The 24,911-nt window shown below is 45.1% G+C and overlaps 1 protein-coding gene across 3 annotated transcripts in view; it reads left to right on the top strand.

The window, feature by feature from the left end:
* LOC147106322 (thyrotropin-releasing hormone-degrading ectoenzyme-like) overlaps nt 1-24,911 on the top strand; it is a 155,670-nt gene that overhangs the window by 59,343 nt on the left and 71,416 nt on the right. For all 3 annotated transcript variants that reach the window (XM_086009318.1, XM_086009319.1, XM_086009320.1), the window contains exons 5-7: nt 20,256-20,410; nt 20,548-20,661; nt 22,390-22,527. In XM_086009318.1, coding sequence (XP_085865444.1) covers nt 20,256-20,410; nt 20,548-20,661; nt 22,390-22,527 — 407 coding nt within the window. The remainder of the gene's footprint in view (nt 1-20,255; nt 20,411-20,547; nt 20,662-22,389; nt 22,528-24,911) is intronic.

Here is a 24,911-nt window from a genome sequence, read left to right as displayed (position 1 = left end):
CATATTAGGGATTAGAGGAAGATATACCCACCTGTACATGAACAGATAGTAAATTACATTATTATAGACATACCACACGATGCTAATTTACTAGAGCACTTTCAATACATTTACGTGAGTTGAAAATCCCTCCATGGCCTCGCCCCTCCCTATCTCTGTAATCTCCTTCAGCCCCGCAACCCCCCTGAGATATCTGCGCGCCTCTAATTCTGCCCTCTTGAGCATCCCTGATTATAATCGCTCAAACTTTGGTGACCGTGCCTTCTGTTGCCGAGGCCCTAAGCTCTGGAATTCCCTGCCTAAACCTCTCCGTCTCTCGACCTCTCTTTCCTCCTTTAAGACGCTCCTTAGAACCTACCTCCTTGACCCCCTGCCCTAATTTCTATTTATGTGGCTCGGTGTCAAATATTTTGTCTTTTAATACTCCTGTGAAGCGCCTTTGGACATTTTACTACGTTAAAGGTGCTATATAAATGCAAGTTGTTGTTGTTGTTCACTAAAGATATTCAGTAACGGCTACATTTGCAGTCAGCTTGTCTCAGTTTTGGCTTAATTTTTTCTCACTCAACAATTAAAGGGATATTATCATCTCAGTGGTGAGTGCTTGGGTAAGGTCAGTGTGCTCAGGACAGCCAGGAACAACTTGCTGTAAAAAAAAACAGAGATTATTTTACAATAGGCATCATCTTTAGTGCTGCATAACCTGAAGTATTAGTTCTAATATTTTGATCTCTATTTTTTTCAGACATTAAATGGGTAGCAGCAGATAGGATTGGTGATATAACAATGTGATCAGATCATGCATTATCTTTGGGCTTTATAACCACGGTAAAGTGTGTTGGTTGTCACTTTAGGCTCTTTAAGGAGACTGTAGGGAACATTACCAATTATTCACTGTGTTCCGTGTCTATGTAGTTCACTAAAACATTGCTTATTCATATTCATAAAATAATTATTTCTAACAGTGAACAGCTATGCTAAACCTGTATAGAACCTTGGTTAGACCACACTTAGAGTACTGCGTACAGTTCTGGTTGCCATATTATAAAAAGGATATAGAGGCACTGGAGAGGATGCAGAGAAGATTTACAAGGATGATACCAGAAATGTGAGGGTATACCTATCAGGAAAGGATGAACAGGCTGGGTCTCTTTTCTCTTGAAAAAAGAAGGCTGAGGGGTGATCTAATAGAGGTCTTTAAAAGTATGCGAGGTTTTGTTAGAGTGGATACAGAGAGAATGTTTCCACTTGTGGGGAATGATGTAAGCCCCCAAAGTGCGGACCAAGTGATATACAAGGTCGATGTCACCGGCTTGTTGCAAGAAAGACAGACCCAATAATTGAAGTCAAAACGGTTTATTCAGGCCTGGGGAGAAATTTCTTGTGTCCCTACACAAGACTCAAACTCCAACGAGCCTCTCAAAGTCCACACAGTTATACAAAAATTAAGGCCCTGCCCTAGGGGCGGGGATAAGCTTATCAGCATATACAGAGTTATAGCTAAATTGTAATTCTAAAACCGTGACAGTTCATCTTCTTGCCGCCCCCAATCCCCACATTTCGTTATCAGTTGGTCCCATCACCTCTTGTGACCATGGGCCTCATCTTAATTACTTTATAACCATCCATTTGCCCATAGTCAGATGGTTTTGCTTGTTAAGTGTTTTCTTAAGATACTGGTCCTTGTTAAGGCGTGCAAAGCGCCGACTTTCGGTCTCGCTTTGGGTCATCTCTGCAAAGCAAACACATTCTAATTAGCCCCACTATATTTTGAAGAATGGAACCCTGTTGTGATTTACAATAAACAAATTCTTAGGTGCATATGTGTCGCCCCGCTTGACCAAACACACATCCTCCTCAATCTTCCCATGAGTTGTTCTGCAGTTTAATCTCTCAGCATTTGAAGTCACTTAATCATGTTTAAAACTTAGCTGGGTAAATGCAATATACAGACCTCTATTGTTCAACTCAGAGTATGAATTAACCCATTACCTCCACCTTGTACATTGGTGTTGCAATTGAATCCTGGTTGTCTTGCTCTGTTATACCCAATTTTTTAATATCTTACTTCAGGGAAGACCATAACTAGTGGCCATTGATATAAGATAGTCACCAAGAAATCCAATAGGGAATTTAGAAGAAATTTCTTTACCCAGAGAGTGGTGAAAATGTGGAACTCGCTACCACAATGAGTGGTTGAAGCAAATAGTATAGATGCATTTAAGGGGAGGCTAGACAAGCATATGAGGGAGAAGGGAACAGAGGGTTATGCTGATAGATTTAGATGAGGAAAGATCGGAGGAGGCTCGAGTGGAGCATAAACGCCAGCATGGACTGGTTGGGCCGAATGGCCTGTTTCTGCGCTGTATACCCTATGTAATCCTATGTAATTCCCAGAAGCTGCTCTTGCTGCTGTTCCATTCATTTTAAGGTCATGAAGTGAGTTGACTTTTGCCCTTTACTGTAAATTGTCCAGCTGAAGGATGCGGTGGAAATTTGGGCGATGCCGTTCAAGCAATTAGTACTGCCTCAGTAAAATTCCTTTATATCGATGTTCATCGGAGTCAGAGTATAAATCTCGTGGGAGTTAATTTTACTGATCACTGGCTGTAAAATGCTACTCAGCTGCATCTCTGTTAGAAATGTCAGAAGTGCAGTTTGACCTTATGAAATCTGATACTGCTTCTGAGCAGAATAATGAAGAATAATACTCCGGTTCTTACATCTGTGAACTTATGCTGTTTGTTTATGCGTAACAAGTAACTATATTTTACTGACTATTTCACAAGACCTGCTGAACTGCAGGATCACTATTCTACTATATTGAAGTATGCACCAACGATTGTTTTTGCAATAAGCCTGTAGCAAGTGACGTCTGTTTTAGGCGGTTGCCCCGGATGCCTGAAAAATGGCCCGACCCACTGTCGGGTCGGACGTCAATCAGGCATCCTTGGGTTGCAGGATGTTAGTCTCTGAAATTGGCCCTCATTGCGCCTATTTTACGCCTGTGAAGTGGGCGCAGTGTCCAATTTACACTTCACCAAACTTCCTTAATACAGCAAAGGGACAATCTCTGTCGTCTTGTCCTCTTCAAGTTGTTACCACACTATATTCATAGAGAGTGTAGTTTAATGTTTTGCAGGCTCTTCCAGCACTCTCAGCGCTGGCTGTGCTCTTATGCTCAGCTGATAGGTGTCATTCTTGTTGGGGATGAAAGGGGCTGTTCTATTATCCTATAGTGCAATGGACTGCTTTGCTTCAAGCTTCCTCCTTTGCGGTCTGACCAAGATTTGTTCAAAAACTCCTGTCACATCTGACCAGAAAACCGAACTATCAGCCTGCACCAAAATGCAAAGCGAGAAGCCGCTCGATAGGAAGCAACTGTGCAAAACAGCTCGGATACTGGGGCGCTCTATCGTCCAATGAGAAAAGTAAAGTTCTCTCCTGAACTGCTGTCCTGCCATATCTGCTAGATTCTGAATCTGAAAGGGATGTTGGCTTCCTCTTACTGAAGTCTATTTGGTTTCACTCGCATTGCGGGTTTATTCTTGCTTTCGTGCCTCGTGGATGTGAACCTGTAGTGTAAGATTGCTCCATTTTTCACGCTAATTGCCGTTCATTTGTCAGTCTTGCTCCCAGAAGCTGGACGATAAAAAGTATCACAGAATCATAGAGCACAGAAGGAGGCCACTGAGCCTCCTCTTACGGCGCTAACGGGAGGCGCAAAGCAACTGAATTTTTAGGCCAATTGTCTTTTTCTTCTATCTCGCCTTACCCTCATTTTTTTCTCTGGTTCCCTTTTTCTTCTTTGTTATGAATGGGGTACTATGATGTGATGAGGGTTTTGTGATTTTTCTAGTGAAGCTGTTAGCTGACTGAGTTTGTTTTATGGAAGAACACAAGCTTAAAGTGTTATATAAAAAGGCAATGATATTCCGCTTGTTTTTGTTTTGAGTATCTATGAGAAATATACTTGAAGAAAATGAAAACAAATATAATTTCATAATAGTAACAGTAATTGATTTTTTGATGTTAAACTCTCCAAAGAAGATACTGGAACATTATTTAATTAATTATGGCTATTTACTATTCCTGCAGTTTAGAGCGATGTCCACCTAGACACACATGCTTCGTGCTCAGCATGTTATAACCACCCACTGAATAACCTGGAGACCATCTAAACCCCAGCATAATCAGAAATCAGCACAATGTACACATTCCAAATTCATACTATTCTTTTCAGGTCAACACTTCAGCCTGTTAATTCCTCTATATTACAACGTTAGCTGACTGGCCTCTAGGTGGGTATTTATTTTGCTCAACAAAATAACTTTGAAAGGTCACAGGGCTGATTTTGACCGAGACCCGTTGCCGGGTGCCAGACTGGTGCAGCTTACCTTTGATACACTGCGCCTGTTGAACAACAACAACAACTTGTATTTATATAGCACCTTTAACGAAACGTTCCAAGATGATTCACAGGAGTATTTTAAGACAAAAAATTTGACACTGAGCCACCTAAGGAGAAATTAGGGCAGGTGACTAAAAGCTTGTTCAAAGAGGTAGGTTTTAAGGACCATCTTTAAGGAGGAAAGAGAGGTAGCGAGGCGGAGAGGTTTAGGGAGGGAATTCCAGAGCCTAGGGCCTAGGCAGCAGAAGGCACGGCCACCAATGGTTGAGCGATTATAATCAGGGATGCTCAAGAGGGCAGAGTTAGAGGCGCGCAGATATCTCGGGGAGGTGGGGGGTGGTTGTGGGGCTGGAGGAGATTACAGAGGGAGTAACACGACCACATTTCCAGCATCCTGGCAGGATTTGCCCGCTGGTTGGGTGTTACACTGAGAGCAGGAGCGGAAACAGGAGCGCAGCTGCAGGCTAGACAGCTCTGCTGGGGATGGGGGTTGAGAAACAGCCGCTTACCCGCAGCCGCTTTCCGTCTTCGGGTTCTCCTAGGATCACTGCGGTCCCTCGCGGAGTGTCTGGGACAAGCCCCACCGCCGGGTTTATGGAAGCAGGGAGTTCTTCTGGTGTCTTGGCCAACATTCCTCCCTCAACCAACGTCACCAATTCATCTCATTGTCGTTTGTGGGCCCTTTCTGTGTGCACATTGGCTGCCCCTTTTGCCTACAAAATAACAGTGACGGCACTTCAAGTGTATGTGAACTACTTTGGGCCTGTTATTATAGACTGATAAGGTGCTTTATAGATACAAGGTTCCCTTTCTCCCCTGAAATCAAGCTGGAAATCTTTCCTTTCCTTTCCCTGCCTGTCTCCCTCCAACCCTGCGCCCCCCCCCTCCACTGCTTCAGTTCAAACTGTCATTCCTGCTCCGCTACTCCCCCATGTTGCCATTTTCTTCCCCCCTGCCTCCGAGCACTGTTTGTAGATTCTATCTCCTGCTGTTGTGTTCCAGGGACACTGCTGCACACTTTGGTTGGCTTCTCCTAATGCCAACTGAAGCCATCAGGAGAAACAGCGAGATGTGTGTGCTCAAGCACAGTAAAACAGACAGTAGAGCTGACTCGAACTGAGTATATTCAAGGCTGAGATCGATAGATTTTTGGACTCGAAGGGAATCAAGGTATGGGTATCAGGCGGGACAGTGGAGTTGAGGTCGAAGATCAGCCATGATCTTATTGAATAGCGGAGCAGGCTCGAGGGGCCGTATGGCCTACTCCTGTTCCTAATTCTTATGTCCTTACTGAGAGCCAATGTCGGGCCCTTGGAAGCACCTGCTGTGTTGATTGGAGCTGGATGCATGGTGAAATATTGGCTTTTACACCAAATAATACTCATCCTTAAAGTTCTAGTCATAACTTGTCCTGGATACTGAGTGGGATACCTACTTATTCGGCAGGTTAAGCATTACAATACAGGAAAGGCTTCTATAGAACCAGCCAGAGGACAGCAGCATTTGCTGCTGTTTGTATGTATGGACATACTTTCAAAACTATTGATTGTAATGAATGGATGTTTGAAAGAAATGTACAGTGAAAATATCTGTGAAATGCTGCCAGCACAAATAGTCATTAGTATGCTTGGCACCAAAATAAAACAGGCTGCACATAACCTGGCCCAGCTGCGCTACTTGAAACCATTAATTCTGCTAGTACCTCACGGAAAGCCAGTTATATTTCCAAACATATTCTTGATGTTTTCCATGTTGCCTCGGATCAGAATAACATTTCCATGTACACCTTTAATTTGTTTGTCAAACTCCAAACAGCGATTGCATGAATGTTTATAGAGTTGCAGATCAACTCATTCTACCATTCAGCAGTGAGCTATTTTAATTGAACAAGGCTGTCTCGGGGACAGAAAGCTTGTGGTGTTCCAATTAGGTAATAAGAATGGTTATGGAGTGGCATTTCAGTGGAAAATATGAATAGATTGTCACTTAATAAACATCATCGATGCAAGCACCAACAAAGGTCAGGCGTCAACAAAGGTCAGGCATTATAGCTTCAGTTTTATCACTGGGATTTGTTTTTTCAACTGTGGGCTGATCATTTAATACACTTGTGTTGATGTTGGTTACAGTGGTAGAGTGGTTTGATATTTTATATTGGAGTGAAAAACAACTAATTCATCTGTGAGTAGTGCTATATTCATTAGAATGTGATTTTATTAATGTATTTTGTGCTTAAAAGCTTTAAATGGGAATATTACTGAGGGGAATCATAGAAGTTTACGGCACAGAAGGAGGCCATTCGGCCCATCGTGTCTGTGTCGGCCAAAAAAGAGCTCTCCAGCCTAATCCCACTTTCCAGCTCTTGGTCCATAGCCTTGCAGTTTACGGCACTTCAAGTGCATATCCAAGTACTTTTTAAATGCGATGAGGGATTCTGCCTCTGCCACCCTTTCAGTTAGTGAGTTCCAGACCCCCACCACCCTCTGGGTGAAAAGATTCTCCTCAACTCCCCTCTAAACCTCCGACCAATTACTTTAAACTGATGCCTCCTGGTTATTGACCTCTAAGGGAAGTAGAGGGGAGGTGGTAGGTAAACAGAAGCTAAAGCATTGTTTCCATATAGTTGAAGGGGAAATCCTTGTGCAGTCCCTCCTGAGCATAGAAAGAAAATGCAGTGTGCTCTGGTACTGAGGCGTGCAGATCAAGAACCAGGTTTAATCCTTGTTCTAATTGTGGGAAGTGGTTGGGGGTGGGGGGGGCACTATCGTTGGCCTCATTGTCCCTTAGCCCGAGTCCTGATCATTGTCATGTGAACCCCTGCTGGAAAATGCGTGTGTGGGCATCAAGTACGAAATCGTAGAAGCAGAAGAGGATCGTAATGTCCCTCCCCGTGGTTGAATAGGCTGGCTGCACTCACTGTCTGTGGCTCTCATATTAAGAACGATCATCCAATTCCGGCCTCTTGCATATCCCTGATTTTAATCGCTCCACCATTGGCGGCCATGCCTTCTGTTGCCTGGGCTCTAAGCTCTAGAATTCCCTCCCTAAACCTCTCCGCCTCCGTACCTCTCCTCCTTTAAGATGCACCTACCTCTTTGACCAAGCTTTTGGTCATCTGCCCTAATATTCCCATATGTGGCTCAGTGTCAAATTTTGTTTGGATACGCTCCCATGAAGTGCCTTGGGACGTTTTACTATGTTAAAGGTGCTATATAAATGCAAGTTGTTGTTGTTTTACTGGAACTGTACTGTAGCATGAACCACTTAATTTTGGGGGAGGGGTGGGGAAAAGAGAAACACATTGCAGAGAGCTCTCTGAACTGTTAGAAAAATGAAAACATTTGCAGGGCTATGGGGAAAGAGCAGGGGAGTGGGACTAATTGGATAGCTCTTTCAAAGAGCCAGCACGGACACAATGGGCCGAATGGCCTCCTCCTGCGCAGGAAGATTCTGTGATATTCCTGCCTTCAAAAGGAGGGAAATAGCATCTGAGCTGCTCATTTTTCATATTTCAAAATGTCGACATTTCTATGAAATCAGCAAGGAAGTGGCTTTGAACGCAGTAGAGGCTGATCTCTTTACCTTGGTTCAAACAGAAATGCAGGCAGCATATCCATATACAGAGTAGCACATTGAAGATAGAATTTGTAACTGTGATGCACTGAATGTAATTGGCATCCGCAAAGACTGTAGCAGCAAATTCAGAATCAGCTTTAGTGCTCACTGTTAATATCAGGGTTTATGGGATGGAAACTGATGTAAGAAAACTACTAGGCACTTGGTCTAAGCGTTAAACAAAGCTTTAATCAACTGTTTTACAACATGGAGGTCCAGTTGTGTCCTTCACTAGTTCCTGTTAAGAATGTCCTGCGCAAGCTGGGCCCGTGCCCGAGTATTTATACTCTCCCTGGACAGCGCCACCCGTAGGCCGCCCAGTATCATTTCATAAGTCTTTCTTTCATGAATGACTGATTCATGTCAGAAACCCTGATATTAAAATGGACAATATGCAAATTACAGTTGAGCTGTACCTCTACTGATACACAATGGACCTACAGCACTAAGTTGTCTAATGTTTCAGTAACATTACAACATTTTGTTTTGCACACACTGCCTTTCCAGTTTGCTAAATAAAAGATTAAAATATTGGTGAGGGTGGTGCAGGGGCGGTGAAGGAGGACAGACTTTGAACCTGACTTTGCCCTAAGCATCCATTCCTGGTGCTTTGGAAGGAGATACTGACTTTGCTATATAAAAAAAAAGTCGGTGAGTCTGAATACTTGAAATCGGTGAAAGTAAACTCTGTGCCATTTTGAAATAATGAAATAAATTTTATAAAGTAGCAAATGCAGTGAGGATTCATGGTACTCAGCCAGCGTGATGCTGTAGTCCATCCAAAGAGCCAGTGGTGGTTATGCATGAATGCTGTTACATTTGCTTTTCAGAAGATACCTTTCGGCTGTTTGCTACAATGACAGTTTCTTGAGAGTTTGCCATGCCCAAACTTTGCAGGCAAATGTTAACACTTAAATACATTGCAGTTGCACAGTGTATACTTAAAGATGTCTTCTACCAAGTTGCATCTTACTGATAAATAATGATCTTTCAGTTTATTTTCCAGTTGACATGGTAACCACTGCTGCATTCATCGATTCATCTATACTTAGCTGCCTGTTTATTAAAGGCCGACTTGCAGCACTATGGATTTACTACCCAAACTACTGCAGCCAGAAGACCAAATGCACAAACGTATATAACTGTAGGAGTTTTTGAATGCATTATTGGGGTAATTTTGCGAGCCTGTGTTCCTGGTGTGGGGCCTTGCTAGACAGGAGTTCAGGCTGCATAATCAACCCCCTGAGTGTATTTGATTTATCTCTGATCTGGGATTGCAGTCCAGTGAGGCTCTGTGCAAAATGTTCCCTTCCATTTAAGTGATGTGTATAAATATCTGGTAGAACTTTCAATATCGGCGGGGGTGTGAAACGGGTGCTATCGGATCGACCGTCCGTTATGCACCCTGACCGATTGACTCAATAGAAAGGAAAGTCATGCGGGGCATATAACGTCTGGCTGATCTAATAGCGCCGGTTTTATACCCCCGCCAAAGTTGAAAGTTCTGACGATCACCATACTTTCTGGAAAGCAGCATGTCTGCCTTTTTAAATATTCGTTCCTGGGATGTGGGCGTCACTGGCAAGGCCAGCATTTATTGCCCATCCCTAATTGCCCTTGAGAAGGTGGTGGTGAGCCGCCTTCTTGAACCGCTGCAGTCCATGTGGTGAAGGTACTCCCACAGTGCTGTTAGGGAGGGAGTTCCAGGATTTTGACCCAGCGACGATGAAGGAACGACGATATATCCTTGTTTTTGATATAATATAAATGCTTGAATACACAATGGCCCTTAAAACATGCCACAAAATACTGGCATAGAAATACTTAGCGCATTCATCTGAAATCTCTTTCTGTGGTATTTTAATAGGAGGCATTAGCCTGTTTAAAAGGAATGACTTAATGTCTCTACAGAGATAATGGAGAGAGAAATTTCAGAGGAATGTGAAAAAAGTTCATCAAAATCAAATCACTTTTATTGTCATTAGTGCACAAGTGCAGTACAACGAAATGTAGACTTGCGGCTCCCGAGAGTGTACATTTAGATTTAGTGTACATACATTATATCCCACAATATAATTTCAGGAACAGTTTATTTCTTTAAACATTCATTCTAATTTTGTCCTCCGCCCAGTGCCTGTCTCATTTTCTGTCATCATTACAGGAGAATGATGAAAGCACCTGCCCTATTTTTTGTCATTATTGCTCATTTATGCTGATTATCATACCAGTACAAAACTGGCTAGGTACTACCCTGAGCTCCTTGTGGTCAAGTTGTCTTTACTTTAAACAGCAACATTCACCACAAAGTACCAGCAAAATCCATTCTCCCTTTCTTCAATGACTTCTTAACACTGTGACTGCCCTTTCTGCCAACTAACTTACTTAACTCTGGTTCCTAATCGGCCACTCATATGAGCTGCTCCCTGAGGGAGATGAAGATGAGCGGTGGGTGGCTGGGATGGTAGCCCTGGAGTATTGAAGCTCGAGGTTTCTCCCATCTCAGGGAAGGGCTATCTCAGGGGAATCCGCTTCTATCAGCCTATCTTTTGCAATGCAAGTGGGGCCAGACACATGTCTGAAATTCCCTCATGTACAGGCATTGGCGAGGGCCTTAAGGCAGCAGGCTCAACACCACACTCCAGATAAATAGTGATATCTGTGCTCGCTCCTTGCAGTTCACTGGTGCTGGGCACAGGCTCAGATGAGCTACTGGTCGGTTTCATTGTAGACTGAATAATCCCAACCAGGTCTTTGAATCCCTGTGACTGTGTGGCATTCAGGCTGCATCTCCAGGCATCTATTCAAGCATTGGCAGCTGCCACGATGGATGCCACCAATGTCCTTAGAACTGTTCTTGGCATCTTGATGCTGCAGAAATCTCCGGAGCTTCCACAGTCTCCAGGCTTTTCTGTAGGTCATGGGAAACTTCCTACAATGTATTGCAGAGGCAGGTGGAGGACTCCTCCCATTTGTCCATCATCTCAACGCTCTCTATTGCCTGCACAGGACATTGATGCTCCCTAATCTTAGGTCTTTTGAAATCTAGGCCCCTGAGATTTGGGTCCCTCGGCTCCTCAACTGAGGGCAGTTGGTTTTCCACCCTCCATGGAGAAACATTACTCGCCCTCTTTTTCCATTCCCAGCTATTCATGTTCAGTACTGCTCAGTGCCTCACCCAGTGAAAACCCTTCTGACTCTCCAGCTACTTCTTCTCGAATGGGCACCTGTGCTGGTGCTTGCGCGAGTAAGATGCCATGATGAAGTTGGTGAGGAAGTGGTAGCAGTCGAGGATGTGTATCACAGCAGATTCCTCAGTGGTAATGCCTGGGTGGTCATCATTGTGACCAGCCTTTTCCAGCAAGGGCCCCTCTGTGATGTGAAACACAGAAGAGCTTGTCTAGCTGCACAATCAGTGACATCCCCCCCTTGAAGAAATAGCAGCTGAGTGTAAGGGCTTGGCAATGCTTTGTGAAAAGCCTTTCCTAGCTTGTACCAACCTTCTTTGCCACCTTGCCTTCAACTCCACCCTCTCTCACAGGTTCTCCTGTCTGCCTTCTATGATTCATAGTACTTCCTCTGCATGTGGCGCTGGTTGTAAGCCAACTTTTCCTTTGGAAGTAAAGACAATATTAAAGATATGAGTGTCATGGCACCTTCCTCCATATGAGCGTATGTATCCCATGACGATGTGCATTTTCTCTAGCAATAGCCCTTCTGGCAAGATTTGTGTGTTGCCAGAGTCGTTTAGAGTAAAGAAGACGCTTGCGTGTTTACAGAGGTTGTCTTTTGCAGAAGTGACTGCCTCTGACATCCAGATGTTAAGAGACAAAGGCCTAGAAATTCAGCTGTTTGCGCCAGCCGCTAGCGCCTTAGGAGGAGGAGATGTGGGGTGCTAGGCGGCTAGCGGCCGGGCGCAGCGCGATCTGCGCCTCTCCCCAACTTCAGTTAAGATTTAGCGGCGGCGCAAAGCCTTTGCGCGCGCTCAGCTGCGCGCGCAGATCCTGACGTCATTTCATTGTGCAACGCCCTTTGTGCGCCCCAAACCGGAAATTCAGTGGCGCCGGCCTATTGTGCGCCTGGCGCCCCTAGCGACTGGTAGAGGGGAACGGTTCCCAATCGCTGCGGGGCGCGGGGAGCGCTATTTAAAGGGGACTCCTCCTGCAGTATAAGTGGCAGCCATTTTGTGCCAATCCCTCTGTGTGAGAGATGGATATTTGGGGAGAGACAAAGGCAGAGAGCTTTCTGCTTTGACTCAGCGCTCGCACAGGTACTTGTGGCTTCAGGCCAGAGCTTTGCACTTGGATTTCACTTTCAGTGCCATAGCCTTGAGTCGCCACATATAATGGGGGCTGCAATGGGTGGAAATGTTGGCTTTCTGCATTGCATTCAAAGGGATCAGAGACGCCGTGAGAGAGTGCCAGTCATGGCCAGACGGAGATTGGCCAACAGGCGTCGGCACAGGAGGCCTTACCCACCCAGGGTATACCGCCAGCAGTTCTCATATCTGAACATGTCTGAGGAGCAGTGTGTTCGGAGGATGCGATTCAGAAGGGAGGTGGTCACTGAGATCTGCCACCTGCTTCGCAGAGATCTGCAGCCACAGCTGAGGAGCAGGACGTCTCTGTCGGTGGCAGTGAAGGTGACGGTGGCTCTCAACTTCGATGCCACTGGCTCCTTCCAATCCGCTACTGGGGACATTGCCAACATCTCCCAGTTCGCGGAACATTGCTGCATCCGCCAGGTGAACAATGCCCTTTTCAGAAGGAGACGTCAGTACATCTCCTTCCCCATGACCCTGGACAAGCAGCAAGAGCGTGCAATCGGATTTGGAAGAATAGCGGGCTTCCCCATGGTTGAGGGCGTAGAACTGATGAACCAGCAATGGTCAGGCCTTGCTTCAGGGCTGCAGTGTGCAGGGCATGGCAGCCAAACAAGTCGACCCTTCCCCTTTAAGAGCTGACCGGCACCAGCGTGTCTGCCTTCATTGAGCAACTCGCTGCACCTGCGCTGCGCCCGTCCTCGGTGTTAGCGCCCTGGATCGCCGGCTTAGCGCCTAATGATAGTCGTGCATCGCCTGCTTTAGCGCAGCAGCAACCTCTTGGGGCGATGCAACTGAATATCGGCGAAGGTGGCGCGAAGTTGCGCCGGGCACAAACTTTAGCGGCCGCCCGGCTGTTGCGCCCCAAACGTGGCTATACTGAATTTCTAGGCCAAAGAGTATGATAGGTAAAGAGCTGCCTAAAGGCTCTGAATGGTAGAGGATGTTCACTGGCAATAGTAGTACTATTCCGTTAAAGATGCTGTATAAATGCAAGTTGTTGTTGTAGTATGGTAGTATAGAAATGTCCAATAATGACCCTGTGAGACGCCTAGCGATTTTTACTACTTTAAAGATGCTATATAAATGCAAGTTGTTGTTGTAGTATGGTAGTATAGTATTGTCCAATAACGACCCTGTGAGACGCCTTGGGACGTTGTACTACTTTAAAGATGCGATATGAATGCAAGTTTTGTTGTTGTTATAGTGGTTATTTTACTGGACTAATAATCCAGAGAACGTGGCAGCGATTTTGCTGACCTTGGCGGGTCCATGGCGGGCGACGTTGGTGGTGGGTCTCGACCCCACTGTTGGCTCCATCCCAGCCTCTGCAATGAATTTACCCTGATTGGGCTTGTTAAGCCCGCCCAGCTCGTTTGCCGGCCAATTAGATGAAGCGGGCCTGGTGACGTCATTTGATGACGAGTCATCAGTCGGTTTCCTTAAAGGGACCATGGCCAAATTTATTTTGACATTTGTGCTGTCAGTGTTCTACAGCATTGAGATGCTGCAAACACTGACAATCACTGCACAGAGCTGCAGGGCTGCACCCAGGCTCTCCCATGACTCCCTCCATATGCTTAAGAAAGGGAGTCATAGCACACAGGGAGGTCCTCTTCCCTTTCCATGGACGGAAGAGACCTCCCTAGATCATCAACGCAGCCTGGTTGCATATTGCAGAGGAGGGCACAAGCAGGGATGTTGTCAGGAGGACCTGGGTGCAGTGCCGCAAACCTTTCAATGATCTCAGTAGATCACGAAACGTTAGTACAAAGCCACATTCGACCCCATCCTGCTGTGCCTCTCATCACATCCCCATCACTCCTGCACATCCTTACTCACACCAACTTACCTTGCACCTCCACCCATCCCTCTCTATCTACATTATCACATCCCTATCTCACTAGTCACCCCTCATCCTAGTGCAGTCACAGTGTAGGCACTTGGGTGTTTTATGCAATGTTCATGTAAAGCTTCTGTTAATGTGGTGTCAAACATTGAAATCTTTATTTTCAACAGTTTGTGTTCTTGTGTAGGTTTGTGTGCACCTTTGGAAGTGGCTTAGTGAGTTGCAGTGAATGGTGGGGGTGGGGGGGCAACGGTACCCCCTGCAATGGTCATGAGTGTGAAAGGAATGGCTTGGGCATTGTAGATATGCTTTATGGTGTTGGTGTGGGGTGGTGCCAACTTGGCGCATCATGTGGCAGCCAGGGTGTACAGTGTCAAGTGAAGTAAATCAGGCCATGGTGAGGCCATCCCGGGCCTCCCGGGCAGCAATGTTGTTGGGTCGGGTGCTGATGCCCTGTGCAGCATCAGTTGATTGCGGAGAAGGTTGGTGTTGTTGTTGGTGTTGCTGGTGTGCCTGGTGCTGGTGGTGTTGAGGCTGATCGTGGCAGGATTCTGAGGACCAAGGTGAGAGAGTATAAAGGGCACCCATGCTGATGGAATAGATGGCAGGTGAAGTAGAGATGACAGAAGCAATCTGTCAATGGTGGGAGAGGTAATGAGGTCAGACTGGATGGAGACTTGTGTAAAGACTTGCAGCATTCTGAATCTGTAGTGGAGAGGCAGTGAGGAAGAGTTTGTGGCTGAGAGAAGATATCTCTGTAAGGTGGGAGCTTTTACTTTACATTTGAAGCTGTCAACTCTACAGCTGATTCAATGGTCATTGAACTCCTGCCTCAGCTTAATGGACGTGATCCCTGACCAGCGTGGACCCCATGGGCGAGCTGTCAAATCAAAAGGTGAGCTCAAATGTGTTCTTAATGATCTCTAAACAAGGTCATAATGATCTGAATTGAGTCCCCCGCCGCTGTGTGTCGGGTCTGCTCAGCACTGACAGACCCGACATCGGGGAAAGGCGCGTGACGACAGGTTCACAGCGGAGTCCCAACCCGCTGGGGAAAAAAAAAACACTTTCCCACCCAACCCGCCACCGATCGCGGCCGCTGATCCCTCGGAAAATCCAGCCCCGTGAGTTCAGATCACCATGGCAGTTTGAGAATTTGAATTCAGTTTAAAAAATCTGGAAATAAACACACATCTGAATTTCTAGGCCAATGTTCCCGGCTAGGAGCTTGATTTCATAGAATTACCCCATTAACTTTCTTCAATGCAGTCTTATGTTAAAATATTACTAAGTTGGCAAAGTTTGCCATAGAATGCTTGTGATTTACGTGAAACCATTTTCTAATGAAGTTCAACTAAGTACATTCTGTAAACAGTCCCACATTAGAATAGAAAAATAAAAAGAGTATTCCCATGTGAAGGGAAAGAGAGCACACTTTCAGCTCAGTCATGATGTTTCTCTGTTAAATAAAATGGTTGAGCCTCAATCCTTGTACAAAAACAGCTCTTAAAGCTAGACTTCTAAGTCATTTACTGACCCCAGGCAGCTGATTTGAGGGCTTATTCATCTACTTAATGCAGCAACTGTGAAGGGAAATATCAGAAAAGGGCTACCCCAGATTACATTTTACCATCACTGAAAATGGAGGACATCATATTTATTTTGAACTAAAAACAGGGTCAAGAAAAGCCCACTCATTCAGCTCTTCTCACTTCCTTATTGCATACATCCATGAAAAGGTCATTAACATAACGTGGAAATCTGGTTCTCTCGCCCCAAAAAGCTGCTGAGGTTAGGTCAATTGAAAATTTCAAAACTTAGATTGATAGATTTTTGCTAGGCAAAGGTATTAAGCAATGTGCCCTTTAAGCTGCGCGGCCGTGTCCGCAGGTACCGCGCAGGCCGCTCAACAGCGTAATAATGGAAAAAAACGCGCATGCGCGGTAATTTGAAAGGCCCATGCAGCCCCTTAAAGGGGTCATGCACCCCCCAAAAAATTTGCGGGAACACTGGTATTAAGGGTTACGGAGCCAAGGTGGGTAGATAGAGTTAAGATACGCATCAGCCATGATCTAATTGAATGGCAGAAGAGGCTTGAGGAGCTGAATGACCCAATCCTGTTCCTATGTTTCAAAAAGACCTGAACACTGAATGAGTGAAGTAGCAGAATGTAATTTTTTAATTTTCTACTTTCTAATGTTCTGTGTTTAAAACTAGAGGAACAGATGTTTTGAACTTTTTAAATCACAAAATAGCATCTTAAGTGCACAATAGAGAAAGAAAATGCAGCAAGCAATTTGGTAAGTCTGTAGCTAAGAAAAAGCTTCTTTTCTTTCCTAATATTTTTCATGTATTATTTTGTGACATTTTAATAACCGTCATGTAAACTGAATTGCATTTTTAATTTATCTTTGACATCAGCACTGAGGCATACCGTGACTATATTGGAGTATGTGGGTGGATTAGCAAATTGCCTTAGCAATTAGAACACTTGCTGAAACAAAGTGCATCTAGGAGGCACCCACGCAGCGTATGGGCTTAAAATTCCACTTTTTATGCAAAATAAGCGAATGCCTGTTTCATCTCCATAATTGCGACCTGCTGATGAAATTGCAGGAGTGTATGGCTGCGGTGTTTATAAATGATAGGGTTTCATACCCGTGAAAGAGTTCCAACGATGAATTGCCAATGTACGATATCGTACGCTCACAAAATGCACAGGATATGTTGCTGTATTCCTCATATTGATGTGACAGGGTTTACTGTGTCTAAATGCCTGGTAATAATTTTTCTCGGCAAGATTTCACTTTGGTGGATGTGAAGGCGATGTTTATTGATACATCTGTAGTGCCTGGAAATCCCTACCATCACGAAACACTTGGGCAGGTGTACGTTTACAGGTGTGGGAGCTTTACTTCCAGCAGCTGATTTCATAGTGAACTGAAACTTGCTGCAGGGCAGGATGGTGGAAGAGTGTGTTAGAGTTCCCACAATTCTTCACAAGCTGAGTTCCTTATCTCGGTCATGCTGCTGTAAGGTGTAGCAAACCGGAAGCACTTTCCAATGGGGGAAAGGCAAAAGTCACAAAGCTATGTACAGATGAGGGAGGCCATTTGGTGCATGAAGGTCATTCTCCCATAGAGACCTATGATATTCCTTCCCCTACCATCGTAGCATCTATCTGCTTCTTAAATAACTCCAGTGTTTTATGACCTCCACTGTTGTAACCAACGCCGGAATTTCCCGGGGGGTCAGCGGGCGGGATTGTTGGCGGGTCAGGTGGGATATTTGATATTTTTGACAACGGGCCAGGAACCCACTGTCAACTTGCTCCCACGTGCCTTTCCCGATGTTGGGTCTGTCAGCGCTGAGCAGACCCAACAGACAGCGGCGGGCGACCCAATTCAGGTAATTAGTGGCTTGTTTAGAGCCCCTTAAGATTGATTTTCAGCTTACCATTTGCATTTGACAGCTGGCCCATGGGGCCCACACTGGTTGTGGACCACTTATGTCAAGCTGAGGTGGGAGTTCAATAGCCATTGAATCAGCTGATGAGTTGACAGCTTCACATGTAAAGTAAAAGCTCCCACCTTACAGAGATATCTTCCCTCAGCCACAAGCCATTCCTCATTGCATTTCCCGCACAGATTCTGCAGGCTGCAAGTCTTTACACAAGTCTCCTCATTACCTCGCTCACTATTGACAGATCGCTTCTGTCATCTCCACGTCACCTGCCATCTATTCCATCAGCATGGGTGCCCTTTATACTCTCTCACCTTAGTCCTCAGAATCCCACCACGATCAGCCCAAACACCAGCAGCACCAACAACAACACCACCAACTTTCTCCGCAATCACCTGATGCTGCGCAGGACAGAGGGCATCAGCACCCGACCACATTGCTGCCCGGGAGGCCAGGGATGGCCTCACCATGGCCAGATTTACTTCACTTGATGCTGTACACCCTGGCTGCCACATGATGCACCAGGTTGGCACCACCCCACACCAACACCATTAGGCATCCCTACAATGCCCAAGCCAATCCGTTCACACTCATCAGCATTGCAGGGGGTACCGTTATGTCTCACCATTTACTGCAACTCACTAAGCCACTTCCAAAGGTGCACACAAATCTGTTGAAAAAAAAGGTTTCAATGTTTGACACTACATTAACAGAAACTTTACAGGAATATTGCATAAAACACCCAATTGCCTACCCTTGTGTGTTGTTAGTTGGTATGATTGCACTAGGATGAGGGTGTGTGTGAGGTGGCTAGTGAGATGGGAATGTGATAATATAGATAGAGAGAGAGGGATGGGTGGAGGTCCAAGGTAAGTTGGTGTGAGTAAGGATGTGCAGGAGTAGGGTAGGGAAGGCAGAGTGATGGGGATGTGATGAGAGGCACAGCAGGATGAGGTTGAATGTGGCTTTGTACTAACGTATTGTGATCTACTGAGATCATTGAAATGTTTGCGGCACTGCACCCAGGTCTTCCTGATGACATTCCTGCTTGTGTCCTCCTGTGCAATGTGCAACCAGGCTGTCTTGATCTCCTGGGGAGGTCTCTTCCGCCCATGGGAAGGGAAGAGGGCCTCCCTGCGTGCTGTGACTCCCTCCATAAGCATATGGAGGGAGTCATGGGAGAGCCTGGATGCAGCCCTGCACCTCTGTGCAGTGATTGTCAGTGTTTGCAGCACCTCAATGCTGTAGAACACTGACAGCACAAATGTCAAAATCAATTTGGCCATGGTCCCTTTAAGGAAACTGGCTGATGACGCGTCATCAAATGACGTCACCAGACCCGCTTCCTCTAATTGGCCGGGAAACGCGCTGGGCAGGCTTAACAAGCCCAATCAAGGGAAATTCATTTCATAGAGTTGGATGGAGACAGCAGCGGGGGTCGGGACCCGCCACTGACGTCACCCGCCATGGTTCGTAAAATCCCGGCCCAAAACTCTATACCTGGTGTTCATCACTCTTTATGTGTAGAAGTGCTTCCTGACCCTTGCCCTGAACCTGCCTGTTACCAGTTCGTATCTATGTCCATTTGCTGTATAGTCATAGGTAAACTTAGCAATAGTGCTCAGGATTAACATTCTGTATTCTAATTAGCATCTCCATAAGGTCCTTCTCATTCAGCTACTTTCAAGGCTAAAAAGTCAGGGGACGGGGGTGGGGGGGGGTGGGGGGAGGGGGGGTGCGTTTTAACCAAACTTGCCGGGCAGGAAATCCACAGGATCGGGTGGAACGCCGGTTTTACACCCAACCTAGTATTGCTCTCCATGGACTTCTAGAGAGTAAATCGGGCAGTATGTAAAACCAGCATTGCACCCAATCCTGTCAGCTTCCTGACGGCAAATTCGGTTAAAGTAAGAGGGAGAAGAGAATAGAGGGTCATGCTGATAGTGTTAGATGATATTAGTGAATGGCGGAGCAGGCTCGAGGGGCCACACGGCCTACTTCTCTTATTTCTCATGAAAGACGGGAGGAGGCTCGAGTGGAGCTTAAATGCCTGCAAGGACTGGTTGGGCCGAATGGCCTGTTTCTGTGCTGTATATCCTCTGTAATAATTGCCCCCGACATCTTTTTAACTTGAAAACCAAAGCTAAGTGCTCCTCTGATAACTCTCATGCACCTCCCAGTAAATGGTTTCGCAGTAGAGTTGGCAAAGATTTGGGAGACAGTTTGCCACCCTGTCAGGCAGCGATGTAGCGCAGATAAACTCCAGAAGGGCAGAGGGAAGAAAAGAACCTTAGAAAAGGGGAATCCTCAAAACAAAAACATTTGTTGCTGTAAATGGGCACTGACATTGGAAGAGAAGGGTGAGAAAAGACCAGGAGGCCCAGTGGATGATACACCTTCACATATTGCCCATCCCAACCACCAGTCACGCTAACTCTTGGGAGAGACGTTGCAGAAAACCAATAGAATTAATGTATGTTAATGTAATACAGAGCAATGTACTGGAAACAGCTTTTTATAAAATGGACATAAATATTCCTCGACAAAACATGGTACAACTGAGGGAAAAAGAACAAATTGCTTGTATTCTTTTGTGACAGATCTGCTGGCGGTGCCTAAATACCCATATGCCGCGATGGAAAACTGGGGACTGAGCGTGTTTGTGGAACAAAGCATTTTGCTGGATCCTGGAGTCTCATCCATTCCCTATTTACTGGATGTCACCATGGTTGTCGTACATGAAATCTGCCACCAGGTATAAAAGCCGAGTGAAAATAAGAATGGTTTACCATTTTGTAATCACAATTCTAAGCGTTCTTTCCAACCTTATGGAGTTTTTAGTCATTCCTGTTGCTCTGCTTTTATGCCTAAATTGTCTTCATTTATTCTCAGTGGTTCGGTGATCTTGTGACTCCTATTTGGTGGGAAGATGTGTGGTTAAAGGAGGGATTTGCCCACTATTTTGAATATATTGGCACTGATTACCTTTACCCAGACTTTAATATGGTAAGTTCATAGCCAATGTATATTTGCGGACTGTCTGCAGTTCATTACACAGCTCACTAACTAGCTATGTTTCTGTCAGAATCAGAGGCACTCTATTTATAACAATGCTCCAAGGTATAATCTAATGTACACACATAAGTGCTAGTGCCTATTATACTATAATTATTTGAACCATCAAGCGTGAAATTTGTTAGGAAAGACATCCCATTAATGTGCTTTTTTTGTCAAAAAGAAATGTTCGAAGGATGCATGATTAAGTCTTTGATTCCCAAAGCAAAATTTCAGTATTAGTCTTTATCATAAGACCTGTACCTTTAGCATGCAGTTAAAAGCTTTTAAAAATGTGTTGTCTTTTCATGCTTTATATAAATATTTGATGGGATATGTTTATAAAGTTTGCAGTAAATTTTCAACCTGCTGTCCTGCCGTAAAGCTGGTGATGTGGATCAGCCGCCCGTTACAGACAGTGCCCAATTTTTATTTGCATTGATTCCAATGGACTTCCACCCAAGAACATCAGGCAATATATGTTGGCAAAATACTGCGGATGCTGGAAATCCGAAATAACAACAGAAAACGCTGGAAAAACTTAGCAGGCCAGGCAGCATCGGTGGAGAGAGAAACAGAGTTAACGTTTCAGGTCGATGACCCTTCGTCAGAACTGGAAAAAAGCAGGAAATGGAAAGCAAGTTTATGGGGCTGGGAAAAGGGGGAGGGGATGAAAGAACAAAAGGGAAGGTCAGTGATAGGATAGAAAGCAGGAGAGATTAAGAGACATTGAGAGACATTAAGAGATATTCAAGGCAAGAGGGGGTGGTAATGGGACAGGTTAAGGAACAAAGGATGGCTCTGTGAATTGCGCTGGCAGAATGAAGGACAGCTGTCATGTGGGAGGGAAGAACAAAAGGGGCCAAACAAAAAGTGTGGATAAAGAAGGATGTGGGAGTACATCACCAAGGCCATCACTGCCAGCAGTGTCACCCCCACCACCTACTAAAAAAAAGAAGAAAATATATATATGTGATAGGGGCCGAGGTTATGATCTGAAGTTGTTGAACTCTATGTTGAGTCCAGCAGGCTGTAAAGTGCCTAATCGAAAGATGAGGTGCTGTTCCTCGAGCTTACGCTGAGCTTCCGTGGAACAATGCAAGAGGCCGAGGACGATGAGGTCTGAGTGGGAATGGAGCGGTGAATTAAAGTGACAGGCCACCGGGAGCTCGGGGTCACCCTTACGGACTGAACGGAGGTGTTCCGCAAAGCGGTCACCCAATCTGCATTTGGTCTCCCCAATGTAGAGGAGACCGCATCGTGAGCAGTTATATGTTGTTGGCTCGTTGCAGCTTGCACTGGTTTTATCTTCCACACACCTTTTTTTTACATTGCTGCAATAAGATTTGGAATCCTCCCCTCAGTGTTAAGAGTGTGTTTTCGGCTCATTAAAAGCATTTTTAATTTTGCTTTTGCACCCTATTAAAATGGAAAACAGATTACGTAAATCGTGCTAATAAAGGTACTTGCTTGATGATGACCTTTGAGTCAAAGCAACAAATTTATGTATTTGTGATTCACTCAGTATTTGTTGCCAGCTTTTTAAACTTTGCTGTTTTTATTTTAGCTATTTAAGTAATTTTGACAAGGATCTTAACGTGTTTTTAAGTGCTGATGAGGTTTGCTCGATTGACTCAGAATCCACGGAGATTTGATCTTGTACTCGTGTGAATATTTCAGGAGAAACAGCGATTCCTGACAGATGACCTTCATGAGGTGATGCTACTTGATGGTCTGGCGAGCTCGCACCCAATATCCCAGGAGGTCCTGCAAGCAACAGACATCGACAGAGTCTTTGACTGGATTGCATACAAGAAGGTGCTGTGGTTGACAGCTGTTTGAACACCAGAAGAACATTTAAGCATTTTTCATGAAACTAGAGATTAATATCTCATATGGAGCTGAAATTGCCTTTTCTAGATGTCAAAACATACCTTTACACTAATGTGTACTCCTGAGTTTCTGTCTAATGGGCTTTATGGATGGAGCCAGGGGCCAGGAAGTTGTGCTAAACCTATATGGGGCACTGGTTTGGCCCCAGCTGGGATAACGTGTCGAATTCTGGGCACCACACTTTGTGGAGGATGTGAAAGCTTTGAAGAGGGTACAGAGGAGACTTACTAGAGTGGTTTCAGGGATGAAGGATTGCAGTTACATGGATAGAGTGGAGAAGCTGGGGTTGTTTTCCTTAAGAGTAGAGACGATTTAATAGAGGTGTACAAAACCATGAAGGGTTTGGGTAGAGTAAATAGAGGCTGTTTCCAATGGCTGAAGGGTCGATAATCAGAGGGCACAGATTGAAGGTGATTGGCGGGAGAACCAAAGGCGACATGAGGGAAAACCTTTTTACGCAACGTGGGGTTAGGATTTGGATTGCACTCTCTGATAGGGTGGTGGATACAGATTCAATAGCAGCCTTCAATGGGGAGTTGGATAAATACTTGAAGGAGAAATAATTGCAGGGGTATGAGGAAAGAGTGGGAGAGTGGGACTAACTGGATTGCTCTTTGAAAGAGCCAGCACAGACTTGATGGGCCGAATGGCCTCCTTCTGTGCTGTACTATTGCTGTGCTGTACGAGGGACTGCCTAAGAAGAAGAAGAAGACTATTCTATGATTCTATGAAGTCGGTGTTTAGCCACAAACATCGGTGAAGGAAAGAATTAGTTTCAGTTGAAACAAAACATGGTAAGAAAGAAGCAGAATTAGTGGTGTAGAAATTGGTATGCATTTTGCCCATTTTCTGGGCCCAAAATGGCGCCACAAAGTCAGATTTTGTAGCGTGACATACTGTGCCACAATCGTGCCGGAAGTGTGTCCATAAGAACATAAGAAGTAGGAGCAGGAGTAGGCCATACGGCCCCTCGGGCCCGCTCCGCCATTCAATAGGATCATGGCTGACCCGAACCTAGACTCACGTCCACTTCCCTGCCCTCTCCCCGTAACCCCTAATTCCCTTATCTGCTAGGAAACTGTCTATCTCCGTTTTAAATTTATTTAATGTTGCAGCTTCCACAGCTCTCTGGGGTAGCAAATTCCATAGATTTACTACCCTCTGAGTGAAGAAGTTTCTCCTCATCTCAGTTTTGAAAGGCCAGCCCCTTATTCTAAGATTATGCCCCCTAGTTCTAGTCTCACCCATCAGTGGAAACATCCTCACCGCATCCACCCGATCAAGCCCCCTCACAATCTTATATGTTTCGATAAGATCGCCTCTCATTCTTCTGAACTCCAATGAGTAGAGGCCCAACCTACTCAACCTTTCCTCATACGTCAACCCCCTCATCTCCGGAATCAACCGAGTGAACCTTCTCTGAACTGCCTCGAGAGCAAGTATATCTTTTCTTAAATATGGAAACCAAAACTGCACACAGTATTCCAGGTGTGGCCTCGCCAATACCCTGTATAACTGCAGCAAGACTTCCCTGTTTTTATACTCCATCCTCCTTGCAATAAAAGCCAAGATTCCATTGGCCTTCCTGATCACCTGCTGCTCCTGCATACTAACTTTTTGTGTTTCATGCACCAGGACCCCCAGATCCCTTTGTACTGTAGCACTTTGCAGTTTCTCTCCATTTAGATAATAAATTGCTCTTTGATTTTTTCTGCCAAAGTGCATAACCTCACACTTTCCAATATTATATTCCATCTGCCAAATCTCTGCCCACTCACTTAGCCTGTCTATGTCCTTTTGCAGGTTTTTTATGTCCTCCTCACTCACTGCTTTCCCTCCCATCTTTGTATCGTCGGCAAACTTGGATATGTTGCACTCGGTCCCTTCCTCCAAATTGTTAATATAGATTGTAAAGAGTTGGGGTCCCAGCACTGACCCCTGCGGAACACCACTAGTTACTGATTGCCAGCCCGAGAATGAACCATTTATCCCAACTCTTTGTTTTCTGTTAGATAGCCAATCTTCCACCCATGCCAGTATATTACCCCCAATCCCGTGATTTTTTTTAATTTTGATCAGTAATCTTTTGTGTGGAACCTTGTCAAATGCCTTTTGGAAGTCCAAATACACTACATCCACTGGTTCCCCTTTATCCACCCTGTATGTTATGTCCTCAAAGAATTCGAGCAAATTTGTCAAACATGACTTCCCCTTCATAAAACCATGCTGACTCTGTCCTACTAAATTATGTTTCTCCAAATGCTCTGTTACTGTTTCCTTAATAATGGACTTCAACATTTTGCCAACCA

The sequence above is a fragment of the Somniosus microcephalus genome, chromosome 16 (assembly GCF_052327205.1).
Source record: "Somniosus microcephalus isolate GS21.2 chromosome 16, FLI_Smic_1.0, whole genome shotgun sequence".
NCBI lineage: Eukaryota > Metazoa > Chordata > Chondrichthyes > Squaliformes > Somniosidae > Somniosus > Somniosus microcephalus.
This window is presented reverse-complemented; position numbering and strand designations above follow the sequence as displayed.